Genomic DNA, 24,428 nt, shown 5'->3' with positions numbered 1-24,428 from the left:
AGCAAAGGGGGTGAATACATATGCACACACCACTTTTCCATTTGTAAAAATTTAAACAAGTAATTTTTTTCATTTTACTTCACCAATTTGGACTATTTTGTGTATGTCCATTACATGAAATCCAAATACATTTTTTAAAATTAGGTTGTAATGCAACAAAATAGGAAAAACGACAAGGGGGATGAATACTTTTGAAGGCACTGTATCTACCTCCACTACCTCGTACCTCTGCACATTGACTCAGTACTGGTACCTTGTGTATTTATTCGTTGCGTTATTAAATGTTTAAAATGTGTTTCTCTACATTGTTGAGAAGGGTCTGAAAGTAAGCATTTCACTCTTAGTCTACACCTGTGGTTTTACAAAGCATGTGACAAATAAAATGGGATAGCACTGTAGAATCACACTGGTTTTATGTTTATTAGCACAAACCTAAAACAAAAAAAAGACGAGACACGTTCCATCCACTAGTTGAAGTGTATTCAGTGTGAAGAGTAGGGTTACACTATCCCAGACGTAACAGAGTTTGTGTCATTATTATCAAGATACAATAGACTAGATCACTTAAGATCGGAATTCAAACTCAAATCACAGGAATGCTGCTAGATCAAAGATAATTTAACAAAACAAGTCATAATAAACATTGCTTAATACAACTAGGGGGCTTTACTTTAAAAACATGTTACAGGCGAGACTCTGTTCCATGTAAAGATTAAGGGATGGTGTAAAGAAAATAGAAAAAAAAAGGTCATCATCAACATAGATGTGAAGAACAATCCCTGCTAGTTCCTTGGGGTTTCAGCCAAACAACAGACGAGACAAACGGATGTCTGTACTGTCCAGCCAAGGCCCTGACCCCCCCCCCCCCAAAAAAAACCCTGGGTCGTATTCAGTGGGCACAAAAGCAGAACACTGTGTCAAAGTTTAAAACAAAGGAAAATTAACTAAAACAACGCTAAAATGGCAACTCCTACTTTTCAAATGTTTTTGGAGATTTTGTGCCAAATGAACGCTACCCCACTATCAGACTTGTCGTCCCAGGTGGAAACTTGTTTCAAAAACAGTCGCAGCCATTTTTGTGCCTACTGAACGCTACCCTCCCATCCCGCCAGACTGGGTCTCTTGCTCCGTCCTCTCACTCCTTTCTGCGTTTCTTGTCGTGGTCGTAGTCCTTGGAGCCTCTACTGGTGGAGGGTCTCTTGGAGCCGCCGTGTTGCTTCGCCTCCTCTAAAAACTTGTCCAGACCGAACGGATCCTCCTCAAACTGGACAGGGCCGTCACGACGAGGACCGTGGTCCGTACCAGAGAACTCACGGTCCGGAACAAACCTGGAAGGGGAGGAATCAGTTGCATTAATGATGGCCAAAAAAATGTGCTCCGTGGAGAAGGATTATAAGTTCCTTTAGTTCCCTACAACCCTGGGGTGTAGACGGGAGAGGACAGAGGTAAGGGAAGTTGAATCATTTGGAAATAGATAGTGTTCATTCAAAAACATTCCTCAAACATGGTTGGTTGTTGAATTCTGGTAAGTACAGAGGACAGACTTTGTATGACCCATATGAAGTGCAGTGCTGAGTAAAATTGTTAGAGGAAATTATGGTTGAAATGACTAATTATGTATACATTCCAATCAGAACTGACTAGTCCAAAAGCTATAATGTACTGTACATATGAATTCTCTCTCTTGCCCCCATTCCCAATTGTATATAATGTAGTCAGGAGTTTAGTAACAATGAAGGTCTGTTCCTTAGTTCATTAATTTGTACAATCTCCAGGTGGCAGGAACGGCCGATCTCCAGACTGTCTAGAATGCTGATTTATACTGACTGACCTTGACTTCGTGCTGATAACGCGAAGGCTCGAGAGCTAGGGGGCCCCTCTACTGGTGAAATAGATAGAACGTTTAGAAAACGCTGACGTCATTTTCAGTTTATAACCTGTGGAAATATGTGTATGTGGCAGTACTCTCTTGAATTAAACGCTGTTACCTGGCTTTTAAGACTGGTCTCGATCTACTTCATGCATAATTAATGAACTTACAAATCATTAATGAATTAGAATGAGTGCGAATTTGGTTTTGGCTACAAAACATACAGGAATTTAGAAATTCCACTAACAATAAATGCATTAAACAATTCATCCTTTGAAGTGTTTTCCATTTAACTTTCAAAGGTCTAATGTCCCCATATTTCAAACATAATAAGTTGAATGGTGAATTTACCACTGATAGACTCTGTTCCATAGGGTTTATCAACCTATAGCTCGTATCACATTCCACCATCAGTCCCTGTTGAAGTGACCTGTTATCTGTAGCCCAGTAAAGAAACCAATCACATAAAGCAGCCAGTGAAACTAAGGTAGACTGTCTGAGGAGACGCTGTGGACATCAGGGTAGGGATTCTGCAGATGAAGTACAGACACTCTGCTCTGGTATACACACTTTACGGCCGACCTCTGGTAAGAACTGCACACTCCACTTAGGGAAAGATCACCGTAGTACCTACAGACTGGAGCGTTCTGGCAGTGTGTTTATCTATCAGCAGTGGACTGTGTCTCTCCCAGAGAGGAAGCAGCACCTTCCCCGAACACGTTTTGCTCTTCATTGTAACCAGAGGGCTTAGAGAAATACTATGCAGCCAGTCTCTCTCGGCTTGGAGTTGAGAAGAGACCGGCTCTCTCGGCTTGGAGTTGAGAAGAGACCGGCTCTCTCGGCTTGGAGTTGAGAAGAGACCGGCTCTCTCGGCTTGGAGTTGAGAAGAGACTGACAACATCACTTATTTTTATAAGAAACATTAATGTGTTGGAAATTCCAAATGGTTTGCATTAGTCAACAGTGCTGACACACACCCCCCACCAGACATGCCACCACCAGTCCCCAGGTCCAGAACAAATTCAAGGAAACAGTGTTACACAGAGCCATGAGTCCATTTTATGTCGCGCAAATGAACAGCAAACCTGGTTTCAAATAAAACAAATAAAGCAACACCCCACGGCACAATTCCTCTCCCCCATGTGACCTACTGGTTGTGTGTCTGTACTGACGCGTGACCTACTGGTTGTGTGTCTGTACTGACGCGTGACCTACTGGTTGTGTGTCTGTACTGACGCGTGACCTACTGGTTGTGTGTCTGTACTGACGCGTGACCTACTGGTTGTGTGTCTGTACTGACGCGTGACCTACTGGTTGTGTGTCTGTACTGACGCGTGACCTACTGGTTGTGTGTCTGTACTGACGCGTGACCTACTGGTTGTGTGTCTGTACTGACGCGTGACCTACTGGTTGTGTGTCTGTACTGACGCGTGACCTACTGGTTGTGTGTCTGTACTGACGCGTGACCTACTGGTTGTGTGTCTGTACTGACGCGTGACCTACTGGTTGTGTGTCTGTACTGACGCGTGACCTACTGGTTGTGTGTCTGTACTGACGCGTGACCTACTGGTTGTGTGTCTGTACTGACGCGTGACCTACTGGTTGTGTGTCTGTACTGACGCGTGACCTACTGGTTGTGTGTCTGTACTGACGCGTGACCTACTGGTTGTGTGTCTGTACTGACGCGTGACCTACTGGTTGTGTGTCTGTACTGACGCGTGACCTACTGGTTGTGTGTCTGTACTGACGCGTGACCTACTGGTTGTGTGTCTGTACTGACGCGTGACCTACTGGTTGTGTGTCTGTACTGACGCGTGACCTACTGGTTGTGTGTCTGTACTGACGCGTGACCTACTGGTTGTGTGTCTGTACTGACGCGTGACCTACTGGTTGTGTGTCTGTACTGACGCGTGACCTACTGGTTGTGTGTCTGTACTGACGCAAGACCTACTGGTTGTGTGTCTGTACTGACGCGTGACCTACTGGTTGTGTGTCTGTACTGACGCGTGACCTACTGGTTGTGTGTCTGTACTGACGCGTGACCTACTGGTTGTGTGTCTGTACTGACGCGTGACCTACTGGTTGTGTGTCTGTACTGACGCGTGACCTACTGGTTGTGTGTCTGTACTGACGCGTGACCTACTGGTTGTGTGTCTGTACTGACGCGTGACCTACTGGTGTGTGTCTGTACTGACGCGTGACCTACTGGTTGTGTGTCTGTACTGACGCGTGACCTACTGGTGTGTGTCTGTACTGACGCGTGACCTACTGGTGTGTGTCTGTACTGACGCGTGACCTACTGGTGTGTGTCTGTACTGACGTGTGACCTACTGGTTGTGTGTCTGTACTGACGTGTGGCCTACTGGTGTGTGTCTGTACTGACGTGTGGCCTACTGGTTGTGTGTGTCTGTACTGACGTGTGGCCTACTGGTTGTGTGTCTGTACTGACGTGTGGCCTACTGGTTGTGTGTCTGTACTGATGTGTATGTGGAACTGAAAGATGCACAAACACACTACTTGTTCATGTTTTTAATTGTATGTAAATGTATTTAGTCTGTAATGTCTGCTAGGTTGTGGTGTTGGACTCCAGTAACACTAGCTGTCACACATGTGTCGGCTAATGTGGATCCTAATAAAACCTAAATGTTAAACTTATCGTGACCTCATCAATTCAGGTCATTTACTGCAATATGGATTTTTGTCCATATCGCCCAGCTAGATGCCCCAGTCATTTCAAGACATGTCCTTGTACATATGTGTGTGTATATATGGCGGCAGGGTAGCCTAGTGGTTTGAGTGTTGGACTAGTAACCGGAAGGCTGCAAATTCAAATCCCCTGAACCGACAAGGTACAAATCTGTCGTTCTGCCCCTGAACAGGCAGTTAACCCACTGTTCCTAGGCCGTCATTATTGAAAATAATAATTTGTCCTTAACTGACTTGCCTAGTTAAATAAATATAAATATATCTAACAGTATATCATAAATACAGAAGGGTAATAAGATGGCCTTGCGTACTTGCTGCTCTGCATGAGTGTGTCCAGGTCATCCCCATACATGTCCTTGTCAGAGCTCTTGGTGGGCCTGTAGATGTTCTGGGCCATATCGCTGCCTCTCCTGAACGGCTGGTCGTACACGTTGTACATCTCATCCTCCCCACCTGCAAAACCACTGTCCATACCCTGGGGGGGAGGGAGGGGAGAAAAAAGGTTGTAAGATCTTCTGTGCAAAATGTCCAAACTAAATTAGTTTGACCGGCTGTAAGGAAATAAAAACCAGTGAAAACAACCCAACTTGTTTATGATAAAATTTCAGTTCTGCTTGGATCCATATTTTAAGTGGTTTAAATACTAATTAGCTTTTATGATGTTGATAAATATCAACTTTTACAGACGGTCCCTAACTGCACATTAAATTTTTCTCAAGAATGCTGAAAGAAGTCAATCATATTTCTCCATCCTGTTCCCCAGTCAAAATGTAGCCCACATTTGTTCTATCATTTTACTGCATGAAATTCTTAATTCAGCAGGAGTTGACGTTGAGGCTATGTGAGAGTTTACAGAACTACAGTCAGTGTCCAGATTTCACTTTGCCTTCAACCCATCTGAACAGTAGGCTACAGTTCTCTTGATGTGTCATAGGCCTGTTTGAAGTGCCCATCTGGTGACTGTCTAATCATCACACATAACCTAGCCATAACCCAGTTACAACCTAGCCATAACCCAGTTACAACCTAGCCATAACATAACATAGTTACAACCTAGCCATAACATAACATAGTTATAACCTAGCCATAACATAACATAGTTATAACCTAGCCATAACATAGTTATAACCTAGCCATAACATAGTTATAACCTAGCCATAACATAGTTATAACCTAGCCATAACATAGTTATAACCTAGCCATAACATAGTTATAACCTAGCCATAACATAGTTATAACCTAGCCATAACATAACATAGTTATAACCTAGCCATAACATAACATAGTTATAACCTAGCCATAACATAACATAGTTATAACCTAGCCAGCACTGCAATCATCCTGTTTCACAAACATTACTTTCCTGCACCTCTCTTCTCTTTATTTTCAACTCTCCATTTCACAGTTTCCTCTTATTGAATAAAACTCTATTATTGGTTTTTTTCCCCCTGTGGTTCGACAAAAGCTTTTTTCTGCCCGTTCCCAAAAGCATTTGTGCGTATTTGGCACAAGTCCCGTTAGGCCCTAAAGCCTAGGATTACACACTAACGCCAGACAGATTAAATAATGAAAGAAAAACCTCACTGTCGCCTATAGATATAAATTGCACAAGAATTATAGATGAATGAATTGGTTACGGTATTGTTTTGTCTTCATCCGACCTTCCTTCCTTCAGCCATACAATATTTCATGACCCCACCCACCTGTGGATATAACCGCGGGGACGGCAGGTTATGGGTCAACCTGCGCATCACTAGTGTGTGTGTGTGTGTGTGCGCTCCATCTCACCTTGCTCTGGTTAAACAGTCTCTGGTCATACTGAGCCTCGTTGGAGGCTCTAGGGTTGGGCTGGCCCAGAGCGATCAGCTCACTGACATCTCTGTCCTGGTCTCTCTGCAGCTTCGACCTGATGATGGAAACACACCAGACAGACAGTTGAAGAAGGAGACAGACAACAGGAGACATTCATTTAAAAGTACTACAATGGAAGGTAGCCTGCGAGCTAAAAACCTAGCGCACCCAACCTCTGTAGCTCTGTGTGGAATTAGTCTCTGCTCCAAACCAGACACACTATAACACCAGGGCACATTACGGTCCCATAACTTCATCATCCTCAATCTCTACAAATCTGCAGATAATCACGTCCAGCAGAAGCGACGGCAAGGTTAAGTAGTCACTGTTGGTGCCCCCCGTTGTCTCCCCGCAGTCGTAGCAGACAGACAAGGGGTCAGGGCTGGGTGCTGCTGTGGTGAGCTGCATTCATTCAACGTTGCTTACACACCATGAATGATTCCGGTGTGTGTTTAGAGTCAGTGTGTCGGGTGTGTGTATGTAATGGCGTGTGTATGTAATGGCGTGTGTATGTAACGGCGTGTGTATGTAACGGCGTGTGTATGTAACGGCGTGTGTATGTAACGGCGTGTGTATGTATGTGTGTTGCGTTGTTAAAAATGATTGTACCTCTTATCAGGGGCAGCCCTGGAGATGTTCCTGTCGTGCTGTCTCTCTTTCCTCCTGTCATGACGGATCTCGTCACGCTCTCTGGCCTCACCGTCCTCTCCACCTGCCACAGGAGAGACGGAGGGAGGGGAGAGAAATACAGATGGAGAAGAAACAGGGGATGGAGAGAGGGAGAAGAAACAGGGAATGGAGAGAGTGGGACAATGCAGAGGGAGAAGAAACAGGGAATGGAGAGAGTGGGACAGTGCAGAGGGAGAAGAAACAGGGAATGAGAGAGTGGGACAGTGCAGAGGGAGAAGAAACAGGGAATGAGAGAGTGGGACAGTGCAGAGGGAGAAGAAACAGGGAATGAGAGAGTGGGACAGTGCAGGAGGAGAAGAAACAGGGAATGAGAGAGTGGGACAGTGCAGAGGGAGAAGAAACAGGGAATGAGAGAGTGGGACAGTGCAGGAGGAGAAGAAACAGGGAATGAGAGAGTGGGACAGTGCAGGAGGAGAAGAAACAGGGAATGAGAGAGTGGGACAGTGCAGAGGGAGAAGAAACAGGGAATGAGAGAGTGGGACAGTGCAGGGGGAGAAGAAACAGGGAATGAGAGAGTGGGACAGTGCAGGGGAGAAGAAACAGGGAATGAGAGAGTGGGACAGTGCAGGAGGAGAAGAAACAGGGAATGAGAGAGTGGGACAGTGCAGAGGGAGAAGAAACAGGGAATGAGAGAGTGGGACAGTGCAGGAGGAGAAGAAACAGGGAATGAGAGAGTGGGACAGTGCAGAGGGAGAAGAAACAGGGAATGAGAGAGTGGGACAGTGCAGGGGGAGAAGAAACAGGGAATGAGAGAGTGGGACAGTGCAGGGGAGAAGAAACAGGGAATGAGAGAGTGGGACAGTGCAGGAGGAGAAGAAACAGGGAATGAGAGAGTGGGACAGTGCAGGGGAGAAGAAACAGGGAATGAGGGAGTGGGACAGTGCAGGGGAGAAGAAACAGGGAATGAGAGAGTGGGACAGTGCAGGAGGAGAAGAAACAGGGAATGAGAGAGTGGGACAGTGCAGGGGAGAAGAAACAGGGAATGAGGGAGTGGGACAGTGCAGGAGGAGAGAGGGAGAAGAAACAGGGAATGAGAGAGTGGGACAGTGCAGGAGGAGAGAGGGAGAAGAAACAGGGAATGAGAGAGTGGGACAGTGCAGGAGGAGAGAGGGAGAAGAAACAGGGAATGAGAGAGTGGGACAGTGCAGGAGGAGAAGAAACAGGGAATGAGAGAGTGGGACAGTGCAGGGGAGAAGAAACAGGGAATGAGAGAGTGGGACAGTGCAGGGGAGAAGAAACAGGGAATGAGAGAGTGGGACAGTGCAGGAGGAGAAGAAACAGGGAATGAGAGAGTGGGACAGTGCAGGAGGAGAAGAAACAGGGAATGAGAGAGTGGGACAGTGCAGGGGAGAAGAAACAGGGAATGAGGGAGTGGGACAGTGCAGGAGGAGAGAGGGAGAAGAAACAGGGAATGAGAGAGTGGGACAGTGCAGGAGGAGAGAGGGAGAAGAAACAGGGAATGAGAGAGTGGGACAGTGCAGGAGGAGAGAGGGAGAAGAAACAGGGAATGAGAGAGTGGGACAGTGCAGAGGGAGAAGAAACAGGGAATGGAGAGTGGGACAATGCAGAGGGAGAAGAAACAGGGAATGAGAGAGTGGGACAGTGCAGGGGGAGAAGAAACAGGGAATGAGAGAGTGGGACAGTGCAGAGGGAGAAGAAACAGGGAATGAGAGAGTGGGACAGTGCAGAGGGAGAAGAAACAGGGAATGAGAGAGTGGGACAGTGCAGGAGGAGAGAGGGAGAAGAAACAGGGAATGAGAGAGTGGGACAGTGCAGAGGGAGAAGAAACAGGGAATGAGAGAGTGGGACAGTGCAGAGGGAGAAGAAACAGGGAATGAGAGAGTGGGACAGTGCAGGGGAGAGAGGGAGAAGAAACAGGGAATGGAGAGAGTGGGACAGTGCAGGGGGAGAGAGGGAGAAGAAACAGGGAATGAGAGAGTGGGACAGTGCAGGGGGAGAGAGGGAGAAGAAACAGGGAATGAGAGTGGGACAGTGCAGAGGGAGAAGAAACAGGGAATGGAGAGAGTGGGACAGTGCAGAGGGAGAAGAAACAGGGAATGAGAGAGTGGGACAGTGCAGAGGGAGAAGAAACAGGGAATGAGAGTGGGACAGTGCAGAGGGAGAAGAAACAGGGAATGAGAGAATGGGACAGTGCAGGGGGAGAGAGGGAGCAAGGGGGTTACCAGGAGGCTCACTCATAAACGACAGCTGAGTCTAGTCCTCCCTCTGCATCACAGAGATTCTTGGTCAAGACTCAGAAAGTGTTTCTAAATGCTGCAGTTGGTTAAACAGCGACCGTATATTTAATTTCAAATGTACTTATTAGGGATTTGTGACCATGATAACCAAAACTTTGATACTTTGCAACTCTTCACATTGGCAGTCCTTGTACAGGAAAACATGAAATCATAAACAGATGATCTGATCCTAGATCTGTGGTTAGGGTAGAATTAAAGCAAGAAGAGGGTGGTGAACTGACCTTTGTCCCCTCCGTGACCTTTGATCCCTGCCCTGCGGTCTCGGGCCATCTGAGCCAGCTCTCGGAGCTTCTCCTCCTTCTTCTCCTTCTCTTTCTGGGCCATCTTCTTCTCCACCTGGGCTCTCATCTCCACAGCCTCTCTGGCCTAAACACAACAACAAAAAGAGAACACAATAGCATTTTCATGGCGCAAGAATCACTCTGAAATCCATATCACGCAGAACTGTAGTTGGATTTGAAATGGACAAAAAGATAAGACCATTCACAACCAAAACATTATTTCAGAGAGGCTGTGAGAAGTTGCTACGGCACAGGACGAACACCAGGATCCAAACCCACAGACTGTTTACCTTTCGGTCAGCAATGTAGAGCGCCTCGGCCAGTTTGGCAAAGTTCTCGTTGATGTGAACGGTCTGCAGTCCTCTACCGTCCGCAGCCAGACGCTTGTCCAGTGGGATGGTGTAACCCTAGGGAGACCAATCACAGAACACAGGAGATGGGCTTCCAGCGTTATCGCTCTGGGCCCCAAACAAAGATACACGTCTCATGAATTCACCAGTGCCTCCAGAGGGAGGGAGCAGAGGTAGAGTCAGTACCTTTGCGTTCTTCCAGTTTGAAATACAGGGGGGAATCTTCCACTCCTGTTGCTCCTTGACAGTCATCTGAAAGGACAGAGAGAAAACACGTCATGTCTTTGTCCAACATTTACACAGCTAGAGGGAGAAGGTTCCAGATGAACCCATTTACACAGCTAGAGGGAGAAGGTTCCAGATGAACCCATTTACACAGCTAGAGGGAGGAGGTTCCAGATGAACCCATTTACACAGCTAGAGGGAGAAGGTTCCAGATGAACCCATTTACACAGCTAGAGGGAGAAGGTTCCAGATGAACCCATTTACACAGCTAGAGGGAGGAGGTTCCAGATGAACCCATTTACACAGCTAGAGGGAGAAGGTTCCAGATGAACCCATTTACACAGCTAGAGGGAGAAGGTTCCAGATGAACCCATTTACACAGCTAGAGGGAGAAGGTTCCAGATGAACCCATTTACACAGCTAGATGGAGAAGGTTCCAGATGAACCCATTTACACAGCTAGATGGAGAAGGTTCCAGATGAACCCATTTACACAGCTAGAGGGAGAAATTCACAGTGATGTATTCAACTGACCCGATGCTTTTAAAACAGAATTAAAGTGCTCAAAACAGAACGGTACTAACTTTGCCTAAACCTTGAGATGCATGTATCTGTCTGAACCCCTATGGTCTGAACGAGGGACAACATTTTAATTAATTTTTAAACAAACATTTCAACTGCCCCTTTTCACTCTCATTCAACTTCTTTTTATTATCTTCATAAAATGACGTGAATTCACAATTCAGATATGGCCCATCGTACAACCGCTAGGCGGTACTCAGTTCAATGTACCGAAGTCATGGTTACCAACCAGCGAGACAGCACCCACCTTACCACTCTCCCCCCACACACTCAGTAACGATGGTATTAATGCTGTCCACCACCCACTCAGTAACGATGGAATTAATGTTGCCCACCACCCACTCAGTAACGATGGTATTAATGCTGTCCACCGCCCAATCAGTAACGATGGTATTAATGCTGTCCACCACCCACTCAGTAACGATGGTATTAATGGTATTAATGCTGTCCACCACCCACTCAGTAACGATGGTATTAATGCTGTCCACCACCCACTCAGTAACGATGGTATTAATGCTGTCCACCACCCACTCAGTAACGATGGTATTAATGCTGTTCACCACCCACTCAGTAACGATGGTATTACTGCTGTCCACCACCCACTCAGTAACGATGGTATTAATGCTGTCCACCGCCCACTCAGTAACGATGGTATTAATGCTGTCCACCGCCCAATCAGTAACGATGGTATTAATGCTGTCCACCGCCCACTCAGTAACGATGGTATTAATGCTGTCCACCACCCACTCAGTAACGATGGTATTAATGCTGTTCACCACCCACTCAGTAACGATGGTATTAATGCTGTTCACCACCCACTCAGTAACGATGGTATTAATGCTGTCCACCACCCACTCAGTAACGATGGTATTAATGCTGTCCACCACCCACTCAGTAACGATGGTATTAACGCTGTTCACCACCCACTCAGTAACGATGGTATTAATGTTGTCCACCACCCACTCAGTAACGATGGTATTAATGCTGTCCACCCCCCACCCAGTAACGATGGTATTAATGCTGTCCACCACCCACTCAGTAACGATGGTATTAATGCTGTCCACCGCCCACTCAGTAACGATGGTATTAATGCTGTCCACCGCCCACTCAGTAACGATGGTATTATGCTGTTCACCACCCACTCAGTAACGATTGTATTAATGCTGTCCACCACCCACTCAGTAACGATGGTATTATGCTGTTCACCACCCACTCAGTAACGATTGTATTAATGCTGTCCACCACCCACTCAGTAACGATGGTATTAATGCTGTCCACCGCCCAATCAGTAACGATTGTATTAATGCTGTCCACCACCCACTCAGTAACGATGGTATTAATGGTATTAATGCTGTCCACCACCCACTCAGTAACGATGGTATTAATGCTGTCCACCACCCACTCAGTAACGATAGTATTAATGCTGTCCACCACCCACTCAGTAACGATGGTATTAATGGTATTAATGCTGTCCACCACCCACTCAGTAACGATGGTATTAATGCTGTCCACCACCCACTCAGTAACGATGGTATTAATGCTGTCCACCACCCACTCAGTAACGATGGTATTAATGCTGTTCACCACCCACTCAGTAACGATGGTATTAATGCTGTCCACCACCCACTCAGTAACGATGGTATTAATGTTGTCCACCACCCACTCAGTAACGATGGTATTAACGCTGTTCACCACCCACTCAGTAACGATGGTATTAATGTTGTCCACCACCCACTCAGTAACGATGGTATTAATGTTGTCCACCACCCACTCAGTAACGATGGTATTAATGCTGTCCACCACCCACTCAGTAACGATGGTATTAATGCTGTCCACCGCCCACTCAGTAACGATGGTATTAATGCTGTCCACCGCCCACTCAGTAACGATGGTATTAATGCTGTCCACCGCCCACTCAGTAACGATGGTATTATGCTGTCCACCACCCACTCAGTAACGATGGTATTATGCTGTTCACCACCCACTCAGTAACGATTGTATTAATGCTGTCCACCACCCACTCAGTAACGATGGTATTAATGCTGTCCACCGCCCAATCAGTAACGATTGTATTAATGCTGTCCACCACCCACTCAGTAACGATGGTATTAATGGTATTAATGCTGTCCACCACCCACTCAGTAACGATGGTATTAATGCTGTCCACCACCCACTCAGTAACGATAGTATTAATGCTGTCCACCACCCACTCAGTAACGATGGTATTAATGGTATTAATGCTGTCCACCACCCACTCAGTAACGATGGTATTAATGCTGTCCACCACCCACTCAGTAACGATGGTATTAATGCTGTCCACCACCCACTCAGTAACGATAGTATTAATGCTGTCCACCACCCACTCAGTAACGATGGTATTAATGCTGTCCACCACCCACTCAGTAACGATGGTATTAATGGTATTAATGCTGTCCACCACCCACTCAGTAACGATGGTATTAATGCTGTCCACCACCCACTCAGTAACGATGGTATTAATGCTGTCCACCACCCACTCAGTAACGATGGTATTAATGCTGTCCACCACCCACTCAGTAACGATGGTATTAATGCTGCCCACCACCCACTCAGTAACGATGGTATTAATGCTGTCCACCACCCACTCAGTAACGATGGTATTAATGCTGTCCACCACCCACTCAGTAACGATGGTATTAATGCTGCCCACCACCCACTCAGTAACGATGGTATTAATGCTGTCCACCACCCACTCAGTAACGATGGTATTAATGCTGTCCACCACCCACTCAGTAACGATGGTATTAATGCTGTCCACCACCCACTCAGTAACGATGGTATTAATGTTGCCCACCACCCACTCAGTAACGATGGTATTAATGCTGTCCACCACCCACTCAGTAACGATGGTATTAATGTTGTCCACCACCCACTCAGTAACGATGGTATTAATGCTGCCCACCACCCACTCAGTAACGATGGTATTAATGGTATTAATGCTGTCCACCACCAACTCAGTAACGATGGTATTAATGCTGTCCACCACCCACTCAGTAACGATGGTATTAATGCTGTCCACCACCCACTCAGTAACGATGGTATTAATGCTGTCCACCACCCACTCAGTAACGATGGTATTAATGCTGTCCACCACCCACTCAGTAACGATGGTATTAATGCTGTCCACCACCCACTCAGTAACGATGGTATTAATGCTGTCCACCACCCACTCAGTAACGATGGTATTAATGCTGCCCACCACCCACTCAGTAACGATGGTATTAATGCTGTCCACCACCCACTCAGTAACGATGGTATTAATGGTATTAATGCTGTCCACCACCCACTCAGTAACGATGGTATTAATGCTGTCCACCACCCACTCAGTAACGATGGTATTAATGCTGTCCACCACCCACTCAGTAACGATGGTATTAATGCTGTCCACCACCCACTCAGTAACGATGGTATTAATGCTGCCCACCACCCACTCAGTAACGATGGTATTAATGCTGTCCACCACCCACTCAGTAACGATGGTATTAATGCTGTCCACCACCCACTCAGTAACGATGGTATTAATGCTGCCCACCACCCACTCAGTAACGATGGTATTAATGCTGCCCACCACCCACTCAGTAACGATGGTATTAATGGTATTAATGCTGTCCACCACCCACTCAGTAACGATGGTATTAATGCTGTCCACCACCCACTCAGTAACGATGGTATTAATGCTGCCCACCACCCACTCAGTAACGATGGTATTAATGCTGTCCACCACCCACTCAGTAACGATGGTATTAATGTTGTCCACCACCCACTCAGTAACGATGGTATTAATGCTGCCCACCACCCACTCAGTAACGATGGTATTAATGGTATTAATGCTGTCCACCACCCACTCAGTAACGATGGTATTAATGCTGTCCACCACCCACTCAGTAACGATGGTATTAATGTTGTCCACCACCCACTCAGTAACGATGGTATTAATGCTGTCCACCACCCACTCAGTAACGATGGTATTAATGCTGTCCACCACCCACTCAGTAACGATGGTATTAATGCTGTCCACCACCCACTCAGTAACGATGGTATTAATGCTGTTCACCACCCACTCAGTAACGATGGTATTAATGCTGTCCACCACCCACTCAGTAACGATGGTATTAATGGTATTAATGCTGTCCACCACCCACTCAGTAACGATGGTATTAATGGTATTAATGCTGTCCACCACCCACTCAGTAACGATGGTATTAATGGTATTAATGCTGTCCACCACCCACTCAGTAACGATGGTATTAATGCTGCCCACCACCCACTCAGTAACGATGGTATTAATGCTGTCCACCACCCACTCAGTAACGATAGTATTAATGCTGTCCACCACCCACTCAGTAACGATGGTATTAATGCTGTCCACCACCCACTCAGTAACGATGGTATTAATGGTATTAATGCTGTCCACCACCCACTCAGTAACGATGGTATTAATGCTGTCCACCACCCACTCAGTAACGATGGTATTAATGCTGTCCACCACCCACTCAGTAACGATGGTATTAATGCTGTCCACCACCCACTCAGTAACGATGGTATTAATGCTGCCCACCACCCACTCAGTAACGATGGTATTAATGCTGTCCACCACCCACTCAGTAACGATGGTATTAATGCTGTCCACCACCCACTCAGTAACGATGGTATTAATGCTGCCCACCACCCACTCAGTAACGATGGTATTAATGCTGCCCACCACCCACTCAGTAACGATGGTATTAATGCTGTCCACCACCCACTCAGTAACGATGGTATTAATGCTGTCCACCACCCACTCAGTAACGATGGTATTAATGCTGCCCACCACCCACTCAGTAACGATGGTATTAATGCTGTCCACCACCCACTCAGTAACGATGGTATTAATGTTGTCCACCACCCACTCAGTAACGATGGTATTAATGCTGCCCACCACCCACTCAGTAACGATGGTATTAATGGTATTAATGCTGTCCACCACCCACTCAGTAACGATGGTATTAATGCTGTCCACCACCCACTCAGTAACGATGGTATTAATGCTGTCCACCACCCACTCAGTAACGATGGTATTAATGCTGTCCACCACCCACTCAGTAACGATGGTATTAATGCTGTCCACCACCCACTCAGTAACGATGGTATTAATGCTGTCCACCACCCACTCAGTAACGATGGTATTAATGCTGTCCACCACCCACTCAGTAACGATGGTATTAATGCTGCCCACCACCCACTCAGTAACGATGGTATTAATGCTGTCCACCACCCACTCAGTAACGATGGTATTAATGGTATTAATGCTGTCCACCACCCACTCAGTAACGATGGTATTAATGCTGTCCACCACCCACTCAGTAACGATGGTATTAATGCTGTCCACCACCCACTCAGTAACGATGGTATTAATGCTGTCCACCACCCACTCAGTAACGATGGTATTAATGCTGCCCACCACCCACTCAGTAACGATGGTATTAATGCTGTCCACCACCCACTCAGTAACGATGGTATTAATGCTGTCCACCACCCACTCAGTAACGATGGTATTAATGCTGCCCACCACCCACTCAGTAACGATGGTATTAATGCTGCCCACCACCCACTCAGTAACGATGGTATTAATGGTATTAATGCTGTCCACCACCCACTCAGTAACGATGGTATTAATGCTGTCCACCACCCACTCAGTAACGATGGTATTAATGCTGCCCACCACCCACTCAGTAACGATGGTATTAATGCTGTCCACCACCCACTCAGTAACGATGGTATTAATGTTGTCCACCACCCACTCAGTAACGATGGTATTAATGCTGCCCACCACCCACTCAGTAACGATGGTATTAATGGTATTAATGCTGTCCACCACCCACTCAGTAACGATGGTATTAATGCTGTCCACCACCCACTCAGTAACGATGGTATTAATGTTGTCCACCACCCACTCAGTAACGATGGTATTAATGCTGTCCACCACCCACTCAGTAACGATGGTATTAATGCTGTCCACCACCCACTCAGTAACGATGGTATTAATGCTGTCCACCACCCACTCAGTAACGATGGTATTAATGCTGTTCACCACCCACTCAGTAACGATGGTATTAATGCTGTCCACCACCCACTCAGTAACGATGGTATTAATGGTATTAATGCTGTCCACCACCCACTCAGTAACGATGGTATTAATGGTATTAATGCTGTCCACCACCCACTCAGTAACGATGGTATTAATGGTATTAATGCTGTCCACCACCCACTCAGTAACGATGGTATTAATGCTGCCCACCACCCACTCAGTAACGATGGTATTAATGGTATTAATGCTGTCCACCACCCACTCAGTAACGATGGTATTAATGCTGTCCACCACCCACTCAGTAACGATGGTATTAATGCTGCCCACCACCCACTCAGTAACGATGGTATTAATGCTGTCCACCACCCACTCAGTAACGATGGTATTAATGTTGTCCACCACCCACTCAGTAACGATGGTATTAATGCTGCCCACCACCCACTCAGTAACGATGGTATTAATGCTGTCCACCACCCACTCAGTAACGATGGTATTAATGCTGTCCACCACCCACTCAGTAACGATGGTATTAATGCTGTCCACCACCCACTCAGTAACGATGGTATTAATGCTGTCCACCACCCACTCAGTAACGATGGTATTAATGCTGTCCACCACCCACTCAGTAACGATGGTATTAATGCTGTCCACCACCCACTCAGTAACGATGGTATTAATGCTGTTCACCACCCACTCAGTAACGATGGTATTAATGCTGTCCACCACCCACTCAGTAACGATGGTATTAATGGTATTAATGCTGTCCACCACCCACTCAGTAACGATGGTATTAATGGTATTAATGCTGTCCACCACCCACTCAGTAACGATGGTATTAATGGTATTAATGCTGTCCACCACCCACTCAGTAACGATGGTATTAATGCTGCCCACCACCCACTCAGTAACGATGGTATTAATGCTGCCTCCCGTTCAGCACCTGTTCTGCTAGCAACGGGTTGGGTCTCACTGCCTTCCTTCCAGCACCTGTTCTGCCAGCAACGGGTTGGGTCTCACGCTGCCTCCTTCCAGCACCTGTTCTGCCAGCAACGGGTTGGGTCTCTCTGCCTTCCTTCCAGCACCTGTTCTGCCAGCAACGGGTTGGGTCTCTCTGCCTTCCTTCCAGCACCTGTTCTGCCAGCAACGGGTTGGGTCTCTCTGCCTTCCTTCCAGCACCTGTTCTGCCAGCAACGGGTTGGGTCTCACGCTGCCTCCCTTCCAGCACCTGTTCTGCCAGCAACGGGTTGGGTCTCTCTGCCTTCCTTCCAGCACCTGTTCTGCCAGCAACGGGTTGGGTCTCACTGCCTCCCTTCCAGCACCTGTTCTGCCAGCAACGGGTTGGGTCTCACTCTGCCTCCCTTCCAGCACCTGTTCTGCTAGCAACGGGTTGGGTCTCACTCTGCCTCCCGTCCAGCACCTGTTCTGCCAGCAACGGGTTGGGTCTCACTCTGCCTCCCTTCCAGCACCTGTTCTGCCAGCAACGGGTTGGGTCTCACTCTGCCTCCCGTTCAGCACCTGTTCTGCCAGCAACGGGTTGGGTCTCACTCTGCCTCCCTTCCAGCACCTGTTCTGCTAGCAACGGGTTGGGTCTCACGCTGCCTCCCTTCCAGCACCTGTTCTGCTAGCAACGGGTTGGGTCTCACTGCCTTCCTTCCAGCACCTGTTCTGCTAGCAACGGGTTGGGTCTCACTCTGCCTCCCGTTCAGCACCTGTTCTGCCAGCAACGGGTTGGGTCTCACTCTGCCTCCCGTTCAGCACCTGTTCTGCCACTGTAGCTCAATCCCACTTGGCAAAGTTTGCATCTGATCACCTTCTCAAAGTATTGCCATACAGGTCTTCGCTTCTTTGTGTCACCATCTGCCATTTCTACACCTGTTAACGACGATGACGTGTGGGGCGCTTTAGAGCCGTGGCAAATCATTTGAAAGATGCACATTGCCTACCTGTAGTATTTTTGCGTTATATATTTGTTACATTTAAATGTTGTCCTGGTCATTATAAAGGCATCTGTTAGTGACAGTTTGGTGATAACTCCACTAGGATTTTAATCTAAATAAATAAAAAAGGTTTTCAGTTTGGGATTATTTTCCCGAAACGTTAACGATTCCAAATTCGTTCAAACGTCACACCCCTTGTCTGAACCCCAACAGTACCTTTCTGCTGGGAGAGTGCATGACTGGTGCAGGAGGGGAGGGAGGACCACGAGGAATCTTCTTGTTGATCCTGAAACAATCAAACATGTAATTTTAGTTAACACAATAAGGGGGTGGGCATCTAGTCTGCATCCATTTTGTTTAAGGATATGCATGACTCGAGTTACCCCAGCAAGATAATACTGACAAGCATTTTTTTTAACCTTTATTTTACTAGGCAAGTCAGTTAAGAACAAATTCTTAATTCAATGATGGCCTAGGAACAGTGGCTGTTCAGGGGCAGAACGACAGATTTGTACCTTGTCAGCTAGGGGGTTTGAACTTGCAACCTTCCGGTTACTAGTCCAACGCTCTAACCACTAGGCTACTCTGTCGCATGTCAGTTAATGAGTTTAGCAAGCATTTAGTTAGTGACCATGATGTAAATGTACTTACTTGAAGCGTGGGGGCTCCATGGGGTCCTTCTGCATCTCCACCATACGGATGACCCTCTGTTTGGCCCCGGAGTTGAAGGCCACACCCTGCTGGGAAGGAGTGTACCTGGTGGAATAACACACATCAGCATCTACAGGCCCCTTTCAATAAACCACACAAACACTTTGAATAAATGATAGGCTTCACGGGGACTGTCCTGTACACATGTAGGCCTAGGCTACAGTTTTAGTGGCCAGTTTATTACCCCCCCCCCCCCCAATCACAAAAATGGTTAGCTCTACATCCATTATCTGATATACGGCCGGCATCCTGGGCTTTTCATTAACGACAGTGTGCAGGGTTTACAGAGAACAGTGCAACAAACAAAAAAAAGTCAGCAGCTTGTTAGCTTGCCTGTGGCTCAAAAACAGCTTGTTGATGAGAGGTCGAAGGAGAATGGCCACAAACAGACAAACAACGGCGCAATACAACAGTAGAGCGCAGAACTGCATTTCGGAAAGCACAACTCATCGGTACTTGTAACAGATGGACTATAGCAGCAGACGCCCACACCGGGTTCCACTCCGATCAGTTAAAAACAAGAAGAAGAGGCTCCAGTGGGCACGTGATCAACACTGGACAACCGAGGAGTGGAAAAACATTGCCTGGTTCGACGAAGCCCGTTCCTGTTGTGTCATGCGGATGGATGGCAGTCAGGATTTGAAATAAGCAGCACGAGTCCATGGCCCCATCCTGCTTGGTGTCAATGGTACATGCTGGTGTTTTATTTAATTTGAATTTGTATCTTTATCTAACAGGGCATGTCAGTTAAGAACAAATTCTTATTTTCAATGATGACCTAGGAACAGTGGGTTAACTGCCTTGTTCAGGGGCAGAACGGCAGATTTTTACCTTGTCAGCTCGGGAATTCGATCTTACAAGTCCAACGCTCTAACGACTAGGCTACCTGCCGCCCCATGGCGTGGCGGTGTAATGGCGTGGGGAATGTTTTCCTGGCACACGTTAGGTCCCTTGATCCCAATAGAGCAACGTTGGAACACCACTCCTTGTAGAATCCATTGCCTGGAGAATTAAGGTTGTTCTGGAGGCAATACTAGATGTGCATACCTAATCAAATGGTCACTAATAGTGCATCAGAGAACAACCATACCTGATGTACTGTGCAGGGGCCTGTTTGTCTGCTGCCCTCACAGGCATGGCTGCAGCAATCTTCTGTGAGACCTGCTTCATCAGAGCATCACGGGTCTTCTCTGTCAGCTCTTTGACAGCCTCCTCGTCGGGCTTCTGCAGCTCAGGAGCATCATCGTTCAGCACTTCCTTAGGAAGCAGGTCTGTGTACTTACTGAAGATCACCTGCACAGGGAAAACAGAGGAGACAGTGGAACATACATGAACTGAACTCTACACTGGTTCTCTATGGGGGCATTTATTCAAATGGTGGCCCCTCGTTTTTTTATTTCACCTTTATTTAAGCAGGTAGGCCAGTTGAAAACAAGTTGTCATTTACAACTGCGACCTGGTCAAGATAAACGCATAGCAGCGTGACAAAAACAAACTAATTTTAACACATGATCTGGGCAAGACACAGCTTTATTTACTTGGTAACTATAGGACAACAACGATGGATGCTCACAGCATAAATCCAAATAAAATGGACCTTACTTTATGTCGCAGTGTTAGCTGAGAATGTATTGTACGTCCAACTGCATTGTAAATCTAGCTAGACCAAGCAGACCAGCTGGATATTTCATAATATTCTTACCTTGTCCTTGCCCTGTCCCTGTCTGGCGATGGCATCGTATTTGATCTTGCCCTCAGCATCCACCTGAACTGCCAGGGCATTGGATGTCTTTTTCTTCCTGCCCATCTCCAGAGGGAACTGGGCCACGTGGATCTCAGGGAAGGCACCGCCATCTCCAAAGTCCTACAACACAAAACAAGGCAGAGAGTCAAACAAACAGAGACTAAGAGGAAGCTAAACACAAACCGAGAAAAGGTCTCACATCACCTCTTTTTTTCTGTACAGAGAGCTTTGACTGTCCCTTCCAATTCACATGGAGTCCCTTTTAAGACAACTCATAGCTAACACCGAATCGCAGCCTCATTGAATTAATAAAACTAGGTATGGCGTAAATATCAGTACCTCCAGAGAGCGTGGCACCCAACTCTTCCTGTAGCCGTAGGGAGGGGGTTCTCTCCGGGAGGAGACCAGGGCGGTGGAGTGGGACCTCTGTGCCCGGGCTCTCTCCTCTGACTCCAACTGGTCCTGAGACAGCTGGGTCGGCGCAGGTAGAAAGCTGCAGGCAGACAAACAAAATGCAAAGTTGTCAATCTTCTTTCGCTATTAAATTGGATGTACGCAATTCAGATATCTCGACTGTAAACAATGCTAGCTCGCTATCTAACGTTCACATACGATACCTGTGCTAGTTTGAAAGTTGAGACAACACATGGTTGCGTTCGCAACTACTAACGCCAATGTACATTTTCTAATAAACCTGGCCCCGATAAACCAAATACCTAGCTAGATAGCTAATCCCCAAGACAAGAAACCACCAGAGAGCAGTTAGCTAAAGTTAGCTTGCTAGCTAGCCAACTAGGCCAGGAGTTAGCCTAGCTAACTATATGCTAACGACCAAAACATCGACTTCATAAAAATAATATGGGGGTAAGACGTAAGTAACTTTACATAATGTCTTAATATGCCATTTTATTATTTAAAGGTGTTGTACATTCTGCAAAATATAAATAAGGCCTTGCCACACGACTCACCTCGTAAGCGACATTTTTTTCTCTCCCCTTGCTCGCACAGACTGACGTCATACGTAGGTAACGCCACAATGTTCAGGATCTCGCGATATTAGATTGCAGCTACATGTGACTTCTTCTCCAGCATGTGAGGTGATCGGTCCAGAATCTTCCCGCATATTTCACTTTATTACGGTATATCTAAAAAAAAAATACGTAGAAAAAAGAATGGGGAGTAAAAGACTATGAAAAAATGGACATTCTTACATGTTAGTAATTTAGCAGACCCACTTATCTAGAGTGACAAAAAGCCAATTTATGCTTGATCAGACCGTGTAGTAGGGTTGTGAATCAATTGCGGATCCTCCGGAGTCTTGTGGTGGGTACTGCATCACGGTGCACTTCCCAAAGTTTGTAACCATCTGGAGGTCACCGTGTAGCTCCGCATTGACATGATGTTGACTGTTGGTGGGGATAGGTGGTCCTGTATAAACACAAAATCACAATTTTAACAAGTACATTTTCCTCCAACAAAGTAGTTATCAACTAGGCAAGTCAAGAACAAATTCTTATTTTCAATGACGGCCTAGGAACAGTGGGATAACTGCCTGTTCAGGGGCAGAACGACAGATTAGTACCTTGTCAGTTCGGGGATTTGAACTTGCAACCTTCCGTTACTAGTCCAACACTAACCACTAGGCTACCCTGCCACCCAAATTCAGTGCAAGTGGGAAAAGTGAATATAAAAAAAATTGTCGAACAAGAAGTCCCCTGTCCTGACATTAGGGGGAAGCTTGACAGAGAAGAGCTCTGACTGGGCTTAGCAGGAGCTAGAGGTGTTTGTATTTATTATGGATCCCCATTAGTTCCTGCCGAAGCAGCAGCTACTCTTCCTGGGGTCCAGCAAAATTAAGGAAGTTTATAAAATGTAAAATAAACATTACAATACATTCACAGATTTCACAACACACTGTGTGCCCTCAGGCCCCTACCCCATCACTACCACATATCTACAGTCCTAAATCCATGTGTATTTACAGTGCGTATGTTATTGTATGTGTGTGTGTCTGTGCCAATGTTTGTGTTTCTTCACAGTACCCGCTGTTCCAAAAGGTGTTTTTTAATCTGTTTTTTTATGTCTAATTTTACTGCTTGCATGAGTTACTTGATGTGGAATAGAGTTCCATCTAGTCATGGCTCAATGTAGTACTGCGTGCCTCCCATAGTCTGTTCTGGATGGGTGGGAGGGAGAGCCAAGAGACCAGAGGTGACAGAACAGTTTGCTCGGGTTGAGGTGTAGGGTTTGACCATAGCCTGCCTGAAGGTAGGGAGGGGAACTTCCTCTTGCTGCTAAATAGGCCAGCACCACAGTCTTTAAGATGATGCCAACTTCGACTGGAATCCAGTGGAGTGTGCAGAGGAGCGGGGTGATGTGGAAGAACTTGGGAAGGTTGAACATTAGGGATGCTGCGGCATTCTGGATAATTTGCAGGGGTTTGATGGAACAAGCAGGGAGCCCAGCCAACAGAGAGTTGCAGTAGTCTAGACGGGAGATGACCAAGTGCCTGGATTAGTACCTGTGCCGCTTCCTGTGTGAGGAAAGGTAGTACGCTACAGATGTTATAGAGCATTAACCTGCAGGAGGGTCTGCTTTGACGTTTGCAGAGAATGACAGGGTGTTGTTCATTGTCACACCAAGGTTTTTTGCACTCTGGGAGAGGGACATTGTGGAGTTGTCAACCATGATGTAGAGGTCGTGAAGTGGGCAGGCCTTTCCCGAGAGGAAGAACAGCTCTGTCTTGTCGAGGTGGAGCTTGAGGTGGTGGGCATCCAAGCTGAGATAGTTGCCAGGGGCACAGAGATGCGTGTCGCCACCTGAGTGTGAGAAGAGGGGAAGGTAAAAAGTGTCATCCGCATACCAATGATAGGTGAGGATATGACGGATCTTAGTGACTTGGTGTAAAAAGAATAGAGGAGAGGGCCTAAAACCGAGCCCTGGGGACACCAGATGTGAGAGCACTTGATGCAGACACAGATCCTCTCCACACCACCTGGTAGGAGTGGTCTGCCAGGTAGGATGCAATCCAGGAGTGTGTAGAGCCTGAGAATCCCAGCCCTGAGAGAGGAGAGAGGAGGATCTGATGGTTCATGGTGTCGAAGGCAGCGGATAGATG

At 46.7% G+C, this 24,428-nt stretch overlaps 1 protein-coding gene and 1 long non-coding RNA gene across 2 annotated transcripts; both read right to left on the bottom strand.

Annotated features, from left to right (window-relative positions):
• Nucleotides 1-396: 396 nt before the first annotated feature.
• On the bottom strand, nt 397-22,443 carry snw1 (SNW domain containing 1). Its single transcript, XM_052524157.1, has 13 exons — nt 22,279-22,443; nt 21,650-21,803; nt 21,269-21,430; nt 20,657-20,859; nt 19,507-19,611; nt 19,072-19,141; nt 10,193-10,258; nt 9,947-10,063; nt 9,597-9,741; nt 7,037-7,139; nt 6,365-6,482; nt 4,888-5,051; nt 397-1,328 (listed from the first exon to the last, which is right to left on the bottom strand). Exons 1-13 carry the CDS (start codon nt 22,290-22,292, stop codon nt 1,136-1,138), a joined length of 1,614 nt encoding a protein of 537 aa, XP_052380117.1. The 5' UTR covers nt 22,293-22,443; the 3' UTR covers nt 397-1,135.
• On the bottom strand, nt 1,335-4,873 carry LOC127931437 (uncharacterized). The gene is made up of 3 exons (XR_008141151.1): nt 4,073-4,873; nt 3,818-4,041; nt 1,335-3,785 (listed from the first exon to the last, which is right to left on the bottom strand). It is a non-coding gene; the product is annotated as an uncharacterized LOC127931437 (long non-coding RNA).
• Nucleotides 22,444-24,428: the final 1,985 nt, after the last annotated feature.

Source organism: Oncorhynchus keta, chromosome 8 (assembly GCF_023373465.1).
Source record: "Oncorhynchus keta strain PuntledgeMale-10-30-2019 chromosome 8, Oket_V2, whole genome shotgun sequence".
NCBI classification, from domain to species: domain Eukaryota; kingdom Metazoa; phylum Chordata; class Actinopteri; order Salmoniformes; family Salmonidae; genus Oncorhynchus; species Oncorhynchus keta.
The sequence above is the reverse complement of the archived record's forward strand: the minus strand, read 5'-3'. Positions and strand labels throughout refer to the sequence as shown.